The sequence below is a fragment of the Oryza glaberrima genome, chromosome 2, assembly GCF_000147395.1.
Source record: "Oryza glaberrima chromosome 2, OglaRS2, whole genome shotgun sequence".
NCBI classification, from domain to species: Eukaryota; Viridiplantae; Streptophyta; class Magnoliopsida; order Poales; family Poaceae; genus Oryza; species Oryza glaberrima.
Genome location: NC_068327.1, coordinates 4,948,693 through 4,966,746, shown reverse-complemented (window position 1 = coordinate 4,966,746; position 18,054 = coordinate 4,948,693). Strand labels below are relative to the sequence as shown.

General features: G+C 42.2%; 4 protein-coding genes and 1 non-coding gene across 5 annotated transcripts; 2 read left to right on the top strand and 3 right to left on the bottom strand.

The window, feature by feature from the left end:
- Positions 1 to 1,654: 1,654 nt before the first annotated feature.
- LOC127761660 (uncharacterized) lies at positions 1,655 to 3,068 on the bottom strand. The gene is made up of 3 exons (XM_052285986.1): positions 2,910 to 3,068; positions 2,346 to 2,450; positions 1,655 to 2,257 (listed from the first exon to the last, which is right to left on the bottom strand). The coding sequence occupies exons 1-3, from the start codon at positions 3,066 to 3,068 to the stop codon at positions 1,904 to 1,906; spliced, it is 618 nt and encodes a 205-aa protein (XP_052141946.1). The 3' UTR covers positions 1,655 to 1,903.
- Positions 3,069 to 4,686: 1,618 nt separating this feature from the next.
- TRNAE-CUC (transfer RNA glutamic acid (anticodon CUC)) lies at positions 4,687 to 4,759 on the top strand. Its single transcript has one exon. It is a non-coding gene; the product is annotated as a tRNA-Glu (tRNA).
- Positions 4,760 to 6,871: 2,112 nt separating this feature from the next.
- LOC127763467 (mitotic spindle checkpoint protein BUBR1) lies at positions 6,872 to 10,033 on the bottom strand. The gene is made up of 11 exons (XM_052288175.1): positions 9,719 to 10,033; positions 9,528 to 9,587; positions 9,239 to 9,383; positions 8,971 to 9,128; positions 8,198 to 8,279; positions 8,049 to 8,115; positions 7,913 to 7,967; positions 7,654 to 7,819; positions 7,445 to 7,530; positions 7,263 to 7,343; positions 6,872 to 7,174 (listed from the first exon to the last, which is right to left on the bottom strand). Exons 1-11 carry the CDS (start codon positions 9,961 to 9,963, stop codon positions 7,114 to 7,116), a joined length of 1,206 nt encoding a protein of 401 aa, XP_052144135.1. The 5' UTR covers positions 9,964 to 10,033; the 3' UTR covers positions 6,872 to 7,113.
- Positions 10,034 to 10,676: 643 nt separating this feature from the next.
- LOC127761633 (uncharacterized) lies at positions 10,677 to 12,123 on the bottom strand. The gene is made up of 2 exons (XM_052285958.1): positions 11,865 to 12,123; positions 10,677 to 11,275 (listed from the first exon to the last, which is right to left on the bottom strand). Exon 2 carries the CDS (start codon positions 11,254 to 11,256, stop codon positions 10,816 to 10,818), a length of 441 nt encoding a protein of 146 aa, XP_052141918.1. The 5' UTR covers positions 11,257 to 11,275; positions 11,865 to 12,123; the 3' UTR covers positions 10,677 to 10,815.
- Positions 12,124 to 14,407: 2,284 nt separating this feature from the next.
- LOC127761620 (uncharacterized) lies at positions 14,408 to 15,374 on the top strand. The gene has a single exon (XM_052285938.1). The coding sequence runs from the start codon at positions 14,408 to 14,410 to the stop codon at positions 15,308 to 15,310; it is 903 nt and encodes a 300-aa protein (XP_052141898.1). The 3' UTR covers positions 15,311 to 15,374.
- Positions 15,375 to 18,054: the final 2,680 nt, after the last annotated feature.

Here is an 18,054-nt window from a genome sequence, read left to right as displayed (position 1 = left end):
ACTAATTCGTAAGCTTGCTTATGTATGCAAATTTCTACTGATATCCTAGTAGACTAGCACTGGATTTTTCATAATTCGGTCCTCTTGATAAACTTATTTCACAAATAGACTGCTAGAAAAACTTATCCCAGAAACGGTCATTTTTAGGGCGCTGAGTCATTGGCGCCGTGGTCCAATGGCACAGCGTAATCATCTCTGCCGTCGTCCCCATGCCACTATGGAGGGTCGGCGTTAGGGATGGCAACGGGTCAGGTCAGGCACGGGTAGAGCAAAACCATGCTTGACTCCATGCCCATCGTTGCCCGCCCAAATCCTACCCACTAGGGTTAGCGGGCAAAACTCTGTACCCATACCCATGCCCGATGGGTACGGGTATGTCCGGCGGGTACCCAATGAATCTCACGTAAATAATAACTCTAAAGATATATAATTTAACAAAGAGAAATAAAATTAACAATTTACCAAATTATCAGTTATCAACAATAATTTGAATTACATTACAACTTATTATTAGTTAGTATCACAAATGAACCAAGAGAAAGGGGTATAAGAATTAAGAGATAAGTCGAAATTAGCTAATACATATGTATCAGGTCGGGCGTGGGTTACCCACACGTAAAAAATGAAATCCAGCCGTTACCCACGATGTCTTCGGGTCTCGGGCGGGCGTGCCCATAGATAAAAAATCACACCCACGCCCGTACCCATTGGGTCGGGTATCCACAGATACCCGAACCCACGGGCAAAATTGCCATCCCTAGTCGGCGCTGACGTGGCAGGGGGAGCGCGCCAATGTCTCTGCCCCCCCCACCCCTCTTTTTTTCCTTTCCTCTCTACTGTAGAAGAGAGATGTGCAACTTTTTTTTTATTTTTTTTTCCTTCCCCGTTAGACCACGGTGCCAATGGTACTCAAAAAGGACCATTTCTAGAATAAGTTTTTTTAAAGGTCTATTTACAAAATAAGTTTTTTTAGAAGGACCAAATTATGAAAAATCCAGTAGACTAGCAGGTATCCAAATGATAAAACAATATGAGGTGTATCAAATATTCTTCTTATCCCTCATTATTTGTTAATGCAATAAAATTACAACTTCTTAAAGTAAATTTTATATAACCTCAGAAATTATGGTCCTAGATACACGGTGACGTACAATCTGAGCTCGAGCCTGATCAAGCTTTAGCTGAGCTGAGCTCAAATCCATCCCAATCGAGTTTCGAGATTGAAATGCTCAAACTTGTGCCAAGTTCGAGCCTAAATAATTGGGGTTTGCCTAAGCTCGGCTCGTTGACATCCCTAGTTTGAGGGATGTAGTATATGTACCGCCCATCACCATAAAAATAAGGAGTGGGTTCCTCATAGCCAATCAAGAATCACCCATGATATAATAACAACAATGGTCAATGCTGATAAACATGTATCATGTATGTCACTAGAAGCCCTCATCCTCTACCTTTTGTTTTGTACCATGCAAGGGCCCAACCACTCTTTTGTCAAACTAATATTTGATACCTTCGAAGTCACAATCCATGACAAAAACATCACCTAATTCCTAAGTTGAAAATCACCGCCTAACCATGCATCAACACGCAATTTTCAAGACCCCCAAGAAATTGACATCTATCTTTCTTTCCAACATGGCCAGTAGGCCATCACTACCAGCAAACATAATTATATTACTATGTAATTTTATTCATCAAAATTAACATCATTTTTGTACATTCTTGATGGAAAGCATTACGCAACAAAAGCTAGCAAAACTGAGATATACAGATTAATTTAAGCTACTGCACATCACAGGATGAGTGAACTTCATAACTTAATTGATCCACTAATTTTTTGCGAACGCGCAAAAGGATTGCACGTCAATATTAGTTGATCCACTAATTAATCGATGAAAATTCACTAGCAAGCTGATGCTGTAGTAGGCTGCAGGTATGATCTCTTGATGAACTCCAAGCAGTCGGCAATGGCCTCCGCCTGGAAAGAGCTCTCGCCGCCGGCCTCCGCCGGCGCCGCCAGCCGCCGGCGCCGGCAGTCCTGGCTCAGCCGCTGTGCCCTCATCACGGTGGTCGCCGCACCGGCCGCCGTCGCCGGCGACCACCTCCTCGGGCAGCAATTGAGCTCCTCCAGGCACCGGAGCAGCAGCCCGACGACGCCGAACAGCCTCACCCGCAGCCGGAGCACCGAGCCCAGCCGGACATGCCGCACCCGCCGTCCCCGGCGGCCGGTCGCCGGCCGGCAGCTGATGCTGATCACCTGATGTGTCATTACGCAAGAAGAAGAAGATGATGATGGAGAAGAAGAAGAAGAAGAAGCTACACTCTCTTTTTCAGTTTTCACTGACCTGAAACTGAAACTGAACTGAAAATGTGCAGAAGATAGCTAGCTGTGGTCTACTGCTTGGCCATGGATGGCCTCTTATATAGCAGCAAAGCTGCAACCTGTCACTCTGAAGTTATTTTTTTGTGAAAAAAATATATTAAAATTATGTGATCTAGAGGTAGTACACAAATACACAACACACTTGGTGTGGGCCCAAGCTGGCAGCCATTGTGCTTCTTTAATACATTATCACCTGGAGAAACCACTTGTCAGTTGTCATGCTGTGTAGGATGGATTTCTCTCTCTTTTTTTTCTCTCTTCTCATGGCCTTACCTGCCCTTTGCAATGTTTTTTCTTAGTTGAATATATAGACATATAGTTGATGTCCTTCACTAGTAATATAGTATGGCTACTTCTGCCCTCTGAAGATTTGGACATTCAGGTTTTGTGGATGGAGTTGTCTATCAGACGATGTTAAATCTGCGTGCCCCTAATGGTTTCGCGCATTGTTAATTCGACAAAATGAAGATTACAATAGTGAGGATTAAGAGCTCAACAATATGATTTTGCTCAGATGTTTACCAACCTTGTACTTGTGAGTTGGGAATTCTGAACATTTTTGTGCCTTTGTTTTGTGAGGTTGAGACTTTGTCTGATCACTCTCAGCCTCACACCTCTGTTGCATCACTATCCTTCTGGAAATTGAATCTGAAAAATGGCAACTATTGCTATGTGATTTCGTCATGTCCTGCACTTTATGCTGGCAATGGGGACCTTGATGAGACATGAACAAAATTTAAGCATTTTTAGTTCCATGGCAAACATGTTTTCGCCATGTCGGCAAAACAAGGTTGTAACTAAAATACGTGATCTTGGGCATTCTGTCATTGGATCCACTTGCATGACAGTTTTCAATCACGTTTTGGTGTTTGTGACCTGATGGGATTAATATTTAAAAAAAACAGTGTGAATTATTTGGAGAATCTATTTCATTTATGATTATTTATTTGAAACAAAATACTTTTAGGATTATTCAATTCCAAGTTTAGTTTGTTTGTATGTCGATTCAGGAAAAGAAAAAAAAACCATAGCTCCACTAAAATTTAGCAAATGATCAGATCACCACTAACATGAGCATATGCAACCAAATTAAGAACTTCTTATTGCTTTTTGATAATACCGAAGGTCACCGCAATCCACATCGAGGAGTTATAGTCAAACCAGAGTACAAGATTACAACATTCAAACTCTCAAAGCAAAGCCTAAAAAGGCTCTGCTTCTTGTCTAAGCTTTAGAGGTTTAAAGCTTATTTTGGCAAAATGTCGCATCATTCAAACAAGTCAGTAAAAGAAATGCAGCATTGCACCATATGAATACTGCTTAACAAAGGCTGCTTAAAAGGGAAGTTGTGCAGCGGATTTTCCATTAGCAGTTCAGCTTCCCTGTTCAAAAAAAAAAGTGTGATTAAAAAAAAACTGACAAAGAAACAGAACCTGTGGTAACATAATAAGTTAAAGTATTCTTACTGCATGGGGTTTCTGCGTGTTGCTTTCCTAAGCTTTAGGATAGATGGTTTTGAACTCTTTGGCACTTGGGGAGCTGGTTCCCTAAAATTAACGAAAAAGGAAGGTATATTGAAAGTCGTGCTCCCTCCGTTTCAGACTATAAGTAATTTTAATTTTGGTCAAAGTCAAAACACTTCAATTTTAACTAAATTTGTAGATAAATATGGTAATATCTATAACACCAAATTAGTTCCATTAAATCTATAGTTAAATATATTTTCATAATATATTTCTCTTGGGTTAAAAATGTTACTCTTTTTTTCTACAAACTTAGTTAAACTTGAAACAGTTTCACTATAATCTGAAACGGAGAGAGTTTATTTTTTTAAAAAAAAACTATTCAAAATCATTAACAAGTCCTTGAACGAAAAAAAAATCTCAAGTGATGTCCATTTAGGAGGCCTCACTTAGTAACTTTCTTCCGATATGCTTGTGTTCCAAGGGTATATATGCCAGGTGTTTATATAAATTTCAACATCAATTCTAGAATTTTTGCATCAGTATCACCACAGTCAAGAACCTCCAGGTTCATATAGATTTCTATTTTTTTTTATATATCGATTACATGTTAGTGGGTAAAACCATTATCTAAAAAAAATGTTAGTGGGTAAAAAATAATAGCCTTTTTGCATTTTAACCCTAGGTTTGCTTTCCTTACCAGAAAAAAAAAAGCGAGGGAATTTACCGTAGTAGTATACCCAATCACCACACACTTAGCAATAAACTAACAAATCCTGATTTTTGTGTGTTTTCGGTCAACTAAAATTACTCATATAATGAAGCCCTGACTGAGCAGAATCCGTTGTAGTCTAGCTGGTTAGGATACTCGGCTCTCACCCGAGAGACCCGGGTTCGAGTCCCGGCAACGGAATTGTTTTTGTTTTTCATCCTTTCGCTTTTTTTCCTCACAACTTTTTACGCTATTCTAATCATACAAAGGAATAAGCACATACATAGGACCGCTTTCTTTACAAAAATAAAATATACATATGAAGAAAATGGATTGTTATTATGGATTCACTCCATCTCTAACTACAAACATTTGACATACCCGAGTTAATATTCAGGTTCATAACTAGAATTTGATTTTTTTTCTCCGATTGAGAGAGTACTAAGTAAAGAACACCAGCTTTCGCTTTTTTTTTTCCAAAGCTTTTTACGCTATTCTAATCATACAAACGAATAAGCACATACATAGGGCAGCTTTCTTTATGAAAATAAAATATACATGTGAGGAAAATGGATTGTTATTATGTATTCACTCCATCTCTAACTACAAACTTTGACATACCCAAGTTAATATTCAGGTTCATAACTAGAATTTGTTTTTTTTTTTTTGCAACAGCAAAGAACACACTTAAAGAATATAAATGTAAGGAATATGATATATTGAGAACTCGCTAGTTAATTAAGTGGTTTCGTATCCCATGTACTTGATCGAACGCTTTCCTCTTAATTATTCGAAAGCAAATTAAAGCGGATCTAGATAACATGAATCTTATGAATCTTGTGTGTTTGGACTGGCAGCTGGTTGTTCTTCATTTGTCTGGTTCACTCTCGGAATCCATCCATAGTATAGTATGGTCGCCTTGTAGAGTTGTTGATTGGCTTCAACTGCAGCCACAAGAGGGTTCCTCAGCACGTAATTAACTCTTCGATAAGAAGATAAAATTACCACACAAGCAAATGCGCACCTAACCAAAACAAACCTTACCATTTGTGGCTAATATTTTGGTAAGATGTTGTTTAGTTTGGTACCTTACCAAATTTTGGTATGGTTTTGTGAGTGGAATGTTCTACAATTGCCCAATTTTGGTAGAGTTTGGTAAGGTTGCAATGGTAAAATAATGTTAAGTTTGTTATCTTACTAAAACTTGGCAATGGCAAATGTTTGGTAAGGTTTATTTTAGCAATTAAGTGAATTAGCTAGAAATTTGTGATTTACAGGTGCAAATCAAATTTCCGCCAAATCTTGTGAATTTTGGTAAGGTTAATTTTGGCAACAAACTAAACAAACCCTTATTGTAAGAGGAAAAAATAGAACCATGTTGATATCTCATCCCTTTGCAACGCATGGGGCCTGTGACTAGTAGAAGAAAATGGATAATGTGAAGCTAAAGGGCCTACATGTTGGTAACAAATATATGCATAAAATGATAGTAATAATGGGTTAGCGATAATTTTCTTTAATTCAAATCCCATTGCAACGTACGGGCAATATGATATTTATTGTTGTAAACTTTGATGATTTGATGCTTTATCCGTTATCACTTTGATTATATTAACACATGTGACAATAACATATGGGACCATCCAAGTGTGTGACAGTGGGCCAGGATATCAAATAATCAAAACCTCATTTTTTTTTCTCTCTCTCTCACTTATTACCACCCAGTGTGTTGTCACTACTATACTCTCAGCTTGCAGCTTGAAGTTGTGAGTGCTATTAGCCAATAGGGTCATCAACTTTTGAGGTTCTGGGAGGTGATCATTTTTGCTATGCTGGATTAGATCAAGTGGAGTAATATTTCATCTACTCTCACTTTTTTTTCCCTGCTTTGGCTCATATCTAATCTTCTCTTCTCATTTCCGCTCCGTTTTTCGTACTTACACGCTGGGAATGTCCGATTCCGAACACAGCCTTAAAGTTCCGTAATTTATGCTGGCAATGGGGACCTTTGATAAGACCTGAGAAAAAAAAAAATAGCATTGGAGATCTATCCATGGCAAACATGTTTTTTGCCATGTCTGTGTCTGCAAACAAGTTGTCACACCTGATCTTGTGTATATACTGTCATGGATCCACTTGCATGACAGTTTTCAATCACGTTTTGGTGTTTGTGACCTGATGGGGTTATAGTGAATTATTTGGAGAACCTAATGCATTATGATTTTTATTTGAAAGGAAATAATTTCCCGGAAGGTTTACTCAATTCCAGCCTCAGTTTGTTCAGCCCAAAAAAGAAAAAAAAACAGAGCACCATTAAAAATTAGCATCACTTATGTTTATCAGCATCCAACCAAATTAAGCACCCCCAACCCTCGTCGAGGATTTATCAATTAAATTATTGTGCAATATTACAACACTCATGGATAGCCTAAAAAGGCTCTTTGCCTGCCTAAGCTTTAGAGGCTAAAGCTTATTTCGGCATAATGTCACAAACACTCAAACAATAAATTGGTAAAAGAAGATCGAAATACAGCATTACACCACATAAATATTGATTATCTAAGGCTGGTTAGAGGGAAATTCCGCAGAGGATTCTCCATAAGCAGTTCAGTTTCCCTGTTAGAAAAAAAGCAAGTGTACATTAAAAAAAAATGAGAAAGGAACAGAACCTCTGGAAACATAATATAAGCTGAACTATTCTTACTGCTTGAGGTTTCTGCTTGTTGCTTGCCTAAGCTTCAGAATAGATGGTTTTGTACTCTTTGGCACTTGGGGAACTGGTTCCCTGAAATAATCAAAGGAAGGTATATAAAAATTATACGTTTTTACAGTTACTCTTTTTAAAGAACTATTCAAAACTGTTAACTTAAGGGCACAGTAGCATACTCGGCGCATTCGTCATCTACGAAGACTTCAATGGAGCTTACACGAGTCGGCTGAACTGCTGCCCTCGATCCAACCTTCTGAGGAATCTGTTGTTCAGTGCAATACTATCATCAGTTCATTGATCATTACTGAACCGATAAACCTCGAGACATGTCGCAAAAAGGGACCTTTTGAAGAATTCTAGTGGCTTAGGGGAGAAAAAAAAAAACCTTGTGTGATGTCCATTTAGCAGGCCTCATGTTATTTTCTTTGTTCCGATCTGCTTGTGATCCAAGGGTCTGCCAGGCCGTGTTGTTGCTCCTGGTTCTAGCAAGGCCATGACTAGGTAACGAATTCTCATCTGTGTAAACTGCAAGTGGCCTATTGACATCAACTCTGCAAATTTGCAACAGTATCAACACCAGTAAAAAAATTCCAGGTTCATCTAGATTTCTTTATACTGATTGCATGCGTATAACAAGTAATAACCTTTGCAGAGTGGCCCTAGGTTTCACCAGGTGAGAGTTTTCTGCATGCTGGCCTCCTGCCACATCAAAATGCAACATTAGTTCACCCAGCCAGGCACTTGAAATTGATGTTAATCATACCATCACAGCAAACTTACTGATTTCACCACGGTTCAAGACAGTCCCAAAGTTGCGTACTGGATGATCATCAGTAGTTGTGTCATCCTGTTTCAACAGATAATAGAATTCATTCAGTGGGCAGTGGAATATAGATTAAAAATAGGGTACTAAATCAGCCTATGTACACCTCAGGATGTGCCTTCTTTTTGGATGATCTCTGAAGAAATGCCCTGTATGTAGTTTCCAACTTCTCCACAGGCTTTGCTTTCCTGACCAAAAAAAAAAAAAAAAAAAAGCCAAAGAATTTTACGGTTTAATATGCACCATTCCATCAAACAAAATTCATAAATAGTATGCTTTAGGTATTAAGGTGTAGGTAGAGCAGAAAATTGAGAAATTATATCATATCCCTCCAACAAAAAATAGAGAAGTCAGGAATACATGTTTTAATCTAGAACAGTTCATAAGCTTACTCCACAATCAGTTTAATGCATTTTAGTTATAATACATAGAGCTAAAATGGTGAGTGGGAATATGGAAGACTATACACCTTGCAGTCAAACAAATGCATAAATCGTATGCTTTAGGTATTAAGGTATAGGTAGAGTGGCAAGAAAAGTCATATCCCTCCAAAAACAAATAGAGAAGGTAAAAGTTTTCAGCTACAACGGTTCATAAGCTTACTCCAAATTAGTTTAATGCATTTTAGTTACTATAATTCATAGAACTAAAACAGTAAATGGGGATATGTAAGACTATATGTTTGTTGACTAAAAATCCGAAGAAAACAGACTTCAAATCTAGAACAGGAATTCTTTGTCAAAGGCTATATGGAAATTTAGAAGGAACTTATCTATTATCACTATATAATAATCTACTAGCAGACTAGCACTGCAGAAAATCCGCAACCTTTCACATATCTGAAGAAACTAAACTACCAATCCCCCATAAAATTCTCACCTGGCAATACCAAGGTTAAAAATCTCATTAGCTTTCTTTAGCTTGTTCTTGGACTCCATTACCGACGCATAGGACAAGTAGTAATTGGTATGGCTCTGACCAATCTGGTTGGCCTCCAGGAACCTGAATATCACCTCGGAATCAGCACAATTCCCCGCCTGCATACAGATTAAGATCAAGCCAAACTGGATGTCAAAAGGAAACCAAACCAATCCAATCCAATCCAACCAATCCACCTCAGAACCAATCCTGAATTCATGAAACTCACATATTCCAGCCACACTTTGAGGTAGCGGAGATCGTCCTTGTAGCGGTCGTCGTGCCAGAAGGCACGCACGCACTGCTCGTAGATCACCACCAACCCGGAGCAATCCCCGCCTGTCGGAAACGACTCCTGAACCCATTTGATGCAGCTGCGTGTGGATTAAGCAGACAAAGGCATGCCATGAGCAGCAAGCTTGCGGAAACCGCAGAGAAATCGCCGACATGGCAAATCTTTCGGCTCAACCTACTACTACTAGTATACGAATCAATGAAACAAAGGGGAAATTGCTTACTCTATCCATGGTTGGAGCGGATCCTCGCCGCTGTATTCGTCGATTGCCTCGATCATTTTCCTGAATCAGTAGATCAATCAAACGTAGGACGAAAAAAAAAGATTACCAGAGACCCGCCCCCAAATCAAGAAATCCAGAGCAAACCAAACCCAAGAACCGAGAGACGCGGGTGACGGGAGCGGCGGCGGTACCTCCGGGCGGCGAGGAGGGCGGCGCGCTGGGCGGGGTCGGCGTGCGCCTTGAGGGCGCGGTTGAGGAGGCCCACGTTGCGGCCGCGCTTCAGCGGCCGCACGTTCTCCTTGAACGTCTCCCACTCCGCGCACGGCGCAGCCGGCGGGGCGTCGCCGCACCCCATCAGCATCAGAGTCTCCTTGTCGAGCGCCACCACCTCCTCTTCCGCCGCCGCCGCCGCCGTCGTCGCCATCGCCGCCGCCATGTGTTCGTCCGGGCGCCGCTCCGGAGCCGACCGTTCGGGAGGAGAGATATTCAAATTGGAAGAGATTTTTGACCGTTGAGCTGAGGCGGATGCTGCTGCTGCTCGGGTTTATATAAGGTGAAAAAGAATTGGGCTTTTCATGAGTTGGGCTTGGAAAGTTTATGTGGGCCTAAAATTGTTGGATCTTGATTGCGTCAGCACTCACACGGCAGAGTCACTATGAAGAAATTCAGTCTCAGCCCTGTTCAGCTTGTCAGCTAATTAGCCGATAAATTCATAGATTAATTCAATATACTGTAGATTATGAAGTTAATTAATAATTTGGTTAGAAAAGGTTATCTAAACAATGCTGTTGTAGAAAGATTTTTGAGAAATCATACTGTTAAAATTGTGGCCCGTCAATTCGCCGTGATGAATGAGTTTTGTTTTTTTTATGTTAATGCTGGAGTATATGTGTTTGTGCAAACATTACGCAGAAGTTTGTGATGATCAGTTGATCTTCACATGAACAGATTTAGTTTCTTAAATCACATGAAACACAAATTGTTCAGCTTTTTTCCCCAAGACCAGTTGCGTAGTTCTTACAAGCATAACTCAAACTTGAGGCAAAGGCGCAAAGCTTCATGCTTGCTGAACTTTCTGTTTTGCCACGATTAAATTTCAGTTAAACTGATAGCACTCTTTCATATTGCACAAAAAGAACTCCAAACAAGTGCTCTAAATGTTCGAACTTCCATAATAAACGATATAATATGTCTTTGCTCTTCCATTACAATTGGTTACATATCTAGCAGGAAGCAGTAACAGGTAACTTAATTGGACTATGAACAGGCAACGAACACGCATAGAATCTCACAGCCTTCTCGGTGGCTGCATCTGTGAAGGATCCACAAGGCCTTCCAACACAACAAGCTGATCCAGCAGCGCAAACTTTTCATCCTCGAGAACGCTGGCTTCCTCTTCAGCCTGGCTCAATTGCTTGTCCAGCTCACCGTTCTCATCCTCCAGCAGCAGGTACTTCTTCCGTAACGCTCTGTATTCATCAGCTGGACCGAACTCTGGCACCGAATCGGGGGTTCCCCAATCAGATTGCGGAGCCGAATGGCGAGGTTCATTCTTGAAGGTTATCTTAGGGGCTTTCTTGGTCTTGCCGGATGTGAGTGGAACCTCCCTCCGCAGCAGCTCAGGTTCAGCTTTTATTTGGCTGGGAGGCAAGGGGCGGGAAACGACCTTTCTCTTGTGCGTCTTCGGGGTTGCGAATTCATCTCGTGGCATACCTCTTGGGTCTTGCATTCCCTCCGGTCACTCCTCCCTGAACAATGCAACTCAAGTGAGAAATTTTACTAAAGCATAATCATAAACATATAATTCATTCTCAAAACAATATAGCAGGCAATTCAATAGGATAGATCAGCACTTAGCACTATGTGGAATACTACTACTTAAGGTGCTCCTCAAGCAAATCTAATTATCAGAGTGTGCAAACACACAAACTATTTTTTTCAGAATGTAAGATATTATCCCCATTCAAGATAATGACTTGGTTCTTGCTCCTGGTCATGGAGTTCGATGCTAGTGCACATTGCGAAAGGGATTCGACTCTAGCGCAAACATATGCCACCATATTATCTTTGCCAACTCCGTAACCCTAATAGCAACAGGGGCGGATCCAACTTGGGACATGGGGGTTCAGTTGAATTGAACCCCCAAACTGTTACTACTAGTTGTATTAAGAGAGGTTTAGGGCTCTCAAATTAAGGAGGAGGAGAAGAGCTCCTTCTTCCAGATCTAGAAGAGAAGCTACTAGGGTTAACGAACGCAAGCAAAATTCCAGACATAAGTAGTCCCGGTGGGGTGGGAGAGAGAGATGAATCAGAAAGAGGATGCGGATGGATACTCACCAGGATCCCCTCCCCTCCCCTGCTCTGCTCGATCGCCGCCCCTCCCCCGCGACTCGTCTTGGCGGCGGCGCGAGGAGCGGAGGAGACAACGAGACGGGGAGAGATTTCTCTTTCTTTTACGCGATACTCGACTACTCCACCTTTATCTCGACATTCTCCTGCCCTCGCCGGAGATCCTGGGCTTCGCCGCCGATCTGGAGTCGCCGCCGCGGTGGGAGATCGAGCCGGAGAGGAGGACGATGACGACGACGAGGAGGAGCTCCAGTTGGTTACGGACTTGCGGTGGTGAGAGGTGGAGTGCTTGATGGGCCGAGAGATCGCGTGGGCCGCACGTAATCCAATCCGCTTCGGATTGGGGCCTCACAAGGCCTTATTGGGGGGTATACTGGGCCGGGCCGAGTCAACGGTTGGGCGCTCTTACTCTAGCGATCATTCATTCCACCTAGTAACAGAAAAGGGTTTTTCCCCGTTTCCCCGGGACTCACACGCGTGCACGTTCAGTGGGGCTGTATGTTTTCCGTACACTGAGGCCCAATCTCATTCCTAGCGTGTGAGTTATACCCTTCTAAAAAAAGTAACAGAAAAGGACAAAACGGTTTTTTTTTTTGCTCCTACTGGAGTAATTTTGTTTTGGTTTTTTTCGATGAAACACGGTTTTTGCTTGGGTTTTCAAAGGGGTGGATGAATATATCTACTCAGTAATGAATGAAACGTATGGCTATATGAAGATACAGGCTCAAGAATTTATGGCTAACATCAAACTGTTGAGGAATAAAATAATGCATTTATATAGTGTTTGATTTAATTTAATTAATATGCCTTCTTGCAAAATGACACAAATGCGCTAACATCAAACTGTTGAGGAATAAAATAATGCATTTATATAGTGTTTGATTTAATTTAATTAATATGCCTTCTTGCAAAATGACACAAATGCCCTGTAGCCTGTACTATTGGTCTATTGCATTGATATTTTTTTAAGCATAGAGCTATATTTTTCTTTGTTTTAGTAACATGATTGAAATTCAAATAAAGTTGTTTTTTTTACCAAAATTCAATAGAGTTATATGATTGATAATTGATCACCAAAAGGTAAGACTATGCATGAAAAGAACTATATAACATGGTGTTCTCTCCACAAAAGGGCAACCATATTTGTCCTCTATGATGGTTTTCGACCATTGCTTTCCAATATAGTATTCGACAAAATTATAAAAATTAAAAAAATAGACGTACAAGGATGCGCCCCAGCATCTAATTAAATGATACGCATCGATCCACGCCGTAAACTTTTATATGCGGCCCAATATAGGTTACACTGGCCTAGTACTTAGATCAGTTGGTTCTGTGTGCGCCTATATATATGCGCATGATCTAAAGCATTTGCCGCATACGGAAGACTCGAACACATAACTAGTCTACTATGTTGCCAACGCCACCAACCTTGATGGTGGCTCCTCTCTCTTCTTTGGTGTACTCCTCATCGTGTCGCACAAGAGAAGAGGGCTAATCCCCCTAAGCGCATCTTGTTATAGCGGATAGATTCATGAGATATCCCGTGGTGGTGGTGGCGGTGGCGGTGGTACTGGATCGATCCCCATGGGACGAAAAGTCTGTTCTAATCATTATATAACCCTGGCTTACTACTCGGCGCAACGCTTATAAGGTATGTTTTTTACAGGTTAGGGGTGTCTGTTTGTTGAATTTTGTCTTCCCTAGGAAACTTTGCCGAATGGCAACATCTGATCTGATTCCATATTATCGGGTTGAGGATGGTGATTTAAGAGATCCTGCAGTTGGTTCCGTGTGTCGTATATGTTTATCTATACTTCTAAGTTTCAACATATTTTTTTGTATGGTTTAATTTTAATTCTTTGTGATCACAGGAAGATGCAAGGTACACATATGTGTTCAGTTCAGTGGTGAGTGGTTTCCTTCATCTATGATTTGATTTTGATGGCCCTTGTGGTTTGTGTGGGTTGTGCCATGGCTAGTTTTGACAATTAACCCTGGTGGTACCTCTCTTAATCTCTTTGCCTAGTGATTAGGGTCACATTGATGAATTCCAGTACAAAAATGGATACATAAAAATCGAGAAACACACGGAGAGAGAGAGAGAGAGAGAGAGAGAGGCTACCCCTCCCTCCTGCATCTCGTGCCATCCGTCTATAGAAACAATCGCATTATGCTAAAACGCTCGCGTCCGTAGTGTGTGTAAACCCAGCCGCCAGCCACTGTCCTCCCGTGTTTATCATTTCATTTCCCTTTCAATCCCCCCCTCCTCCCCCAATCTCATCAAGAAGAAGAAAAAAAAATATGGAGCAATCTTGAATCGAATCTGGCACAGATCCTCACTCTCCCGATCGATCGATTCTCCGACGAGCAAGCAGTGGTAACCGAAGGTATGTGTTTGTAGTCGCTTGGCAGCAAGATCGAGCAATGGTTTGTCCGGCATTGCTTGTTCTTGTCTTCGTCTTCGTCTTCGTCTCCGGCGATGCGGTGTTGATTTGGAGCTGCATTTTTTTTCGTTTTGGAGGTCGGTGATGGCGGCGGCGGCGGCGGACGCGGCGATGGCTGCTGGGTTGGCGGAGCGGGAGCCGGCGTGGCTGCGGTCGCTGCTCGGCGCGCGGTTCTTCGAGGCGTGCGCGGCGCACCGCGGCATGAGCAGGAACGAGTGCAACCAGTACTGCCTCACCTGCGCCGCGGCCGCCGACGACGCCGGCGGCGCGGCCGCCGTGGGGTGCCAGTGGTGCGTGGTGGCGGCGCACGGCGGCGGCGCGGGGCGGGATCGCGGCCACCGCCACCGGGTGGTCCAGGTGCGGAGGTCGTCGTACCACAACGTGGTGCGCGTGTCGGAGCTGGAGCGCGCGCTGGACCTGACGCGGGTGCAGACCTACGTCATCAACCGCGACAGGGTCGTCTTCCTCAACGAGCGCCCGCAGGCGCCGCGCAACGGCCGGTGCGCCGCCGCCGCCGCCGTGGCGTGCGCCGCCTGCGAGGCGTGCGGCCGCGGCCTCCTCGACGTCGCCTTCCGCTTCTGCTCCCTCGGCTGCAAGGTCAGAGCTCCGGCCGCCGGCCGCCGGCCACGCTCCTTTCCTTTTCCGGCCGTCTCCGCCACCGTCTTTGCCGTTTTTGGGCCTCGTCCGAGGAGACGCGTCTCCTATCATCAGTGGATTTTGAGCTTCATCTGGACCGTTGGATTGGGAACCAACGGCCCAGATAGATATAGACGTGAGGAAGAAATGGGAACGTCCGTATGCTGGGCCGGTCAGTCTTGCATGGGCCTACTCAGCCCAATTAGGAAATTAGCAGCTCTCTCTTTTTTTTTTTTGGAAAAATTCAAATCTCCCTTTTCAATTTACTTCCACGCAGTATGCTCCCTATATAGAGCATCACCAACAGTCTATACCTATCTGATTCCCAAAATTGATTTTAAAGGAATTTAGTCCAAAAAATAGCTCCAACAGATCCCTTACTCTCCTACTCGAGTTTGTTTAGGAGTTCTCTTTTCCCGATTTCTCGCTCCGTTTATATATAGGCGCGCGGTCTCACGAAAGTCGCTCCCAATCTCGCACTCCCGCCTCTCTCTCCTACCGTTCCAGCGCGTGGGAGATAGCGATCTTTCTGCACGTGGAAAAAAACAGAATTTTCTGTTGGTAGTTTCAGAAGGGTCCACTTTTAAGTTTTTTCACTTCCTATTTTCATTTTAGGAAACCCAAAAATAATTTTTTGGAGAGATTATAGATAATCTGTTGGTGATGTTCTAAACAATTCTCTTTAAGTTTTCTCACCTCTGTCTAGTTTACGCTGATTCTTCGTCATGTTTAGAGATTTCTCACATCCTGTGAATCTTGAGCATGGTGAGCGAAGTTTCTCAATGTCTTCCTTAAAAAAAAGTTTCTCAATGTCTTCTCTTATTGGGAATGGGATTTAATATACCTTTTTCATATATTATGTGATCGATTGTCATTTGTCGTGTTTTATCGTCAGACAAGCTGTTTAATTTAAACATGCATGCAAAAGTGGAAGGTGGAGGGAGACCGAGGGACACACACCTTTGGTGGCAAAGAACAACTTAACATACCACAATGGTCAATGAAAGCCCACGGAGTGTGGAGAAAGTGTTGAAAAAAGGACAGAGGAGGGAGGTTGAAAGAGAAAAATGAACTTGTAGGGAGTATTTAATTTTGTACAAAATTAAATTGCAGGGGGTGTAGGGGTATTTAGATTTTCCTCTCTTTGTTTTCCATTTTTCATTCAGGCATACTCAACAAAACCATGAAGCTAGTGCTAATCAATTCAACACACCATCGAACTCATATCTTTCTCTACTCTATAGTGAAAGAGATTTCTTCCATCAAATGAAAGCATCTCCAACATTGAAACTCGAATTTCCATATACTTTTCTGATTATTAATTCTTATTGGAGGTTTCCTGATAATGTAGTGTGGCTTTGCCCTCCTCCCGTGATCGAAGTTGCGTTTAGCCGTCATAGTAGTTTCCTAGCTGAAGTTTTTGTTTTGCTTTTTTTTTTGTCCTTCCCCTACATAGGCATACCTGGCCGATTGTGTTGTATAAGAAAAACTCTTTTTTCTTCTATTGATGTACAATTCATTTACGCGTTCATGAAAAACGATTATTAATTCTGATCACTTCTGATTAACTAACTGAATCACCACTCTAATCCATACTACTGAATAATCTTATCTATCTCCTGTTGATGTCAGCTGAAATGCATGGAATCGGATCCTACCCTGACATTCACCATCGATCCCAACAACATCCCAGAGCCACAGATTTCAGGGCCACAGGAAGACGAGGAAGAAGACGACGACGAAGAAGACGAGCCGTTCTACCCAACCAAGGCGAACGCTGCTCAGAGCAAGGCCTTGGGCGGCGGCGGCTGCCGGCCGCCGCCGCCGCCGTCCGCGTCGTCGTCGCGACCTAGGAGAGGAGGACGCCGGGTGGCTAGAGGCGACAAGGAAGAGGATCAGGAGGCCGCCGCCAACATCCTCGCCTTCGCCGCCGCCGCGGCGCGGTCGGTGCCGGCCGCCTCCGCCGCCGACCCCAACAGCTACCGGCGGCGCGCCAGGAAGGGCGCGCACCGCGCGCCGGAGCGGTCGCCGTTCTTCTGATGACGATGGCGGTGGCGGAAGAGATGCTCGCCGTCGTCGTCGTCGTTGCATGGTGGTGGTGGTGGTAGCTGCATGCGAGGTCTGAATCACCCGATTTTTATTTTAATTTTTTTTACAGAGAATGGGAACTTGGTTGGTTAAATTTTCTGTGGTGAAATTCGCTTGCATGCATGTATGCTAGCTACATTTTGATTAATGGTGGGTAAGAATCTAGACATTTTGATGACATTTATCCTCGAGAATTTGAATTTCCCGTGTGACTGTGCTATGTTATATATATCTTAGAGCGGAATTGTATTTGTTGCACAACTCTGTTTTTGTCTCTACATTAAAAGTAGATGTGTTCCATATTCATTTGTAGAAACCAAAAACACTAAACCGTTTTGGTTGAAGGGGGAATAGTGTTAGTATTTTTTTCCCCAAAATTTGCTAAATCTATTATGTAGTAATTAAATTCTGTATAAATTTGAAGCCATGGGGCTTTTCATAATAGTATAATATAATGGATAGATACGATGATGTGATAGTTCTGTCTCGTGGGGATAATTCAAAATACTTCTTTTTTTTAAGATAACGGCTCTAGGTATGTTGTGCAGTGTAGTCAAATTTCTTGATTTCCTATGTGCATATAGTTTTTTTTTTCTGCTTGATTGCATGCTATAGACCTATAGTATTAGTTGGGCAAAAGAAAGAATCTATTCTTCCTAATTAAGCAGCTAGCTACAAGCCACCATCTACCTTTTGTTTCCTAAGGAAAAATAACACGAGATTGTGCCTTTTATTAAATACTCCCTCTGGTTCTATAATAATTGACGTTTTGGATAAGGTTGAGGTTAAACTTTTATAACTTTGGCCATCAATAACTTTAATTTAAAGAAACTAGAAAAACATATATAGATTTGTCTTTCAAAACACTATCATAAAAGTAAACATGCATTTATTTATTGTATATATTACTAGCAAAAATACCCGTGCGTTGCAACGGGTAAAATTTTTTGTTGATAATATACGTTTTTCATGCATAATCATGTCAATGACAATGTTTCTATTTTAAT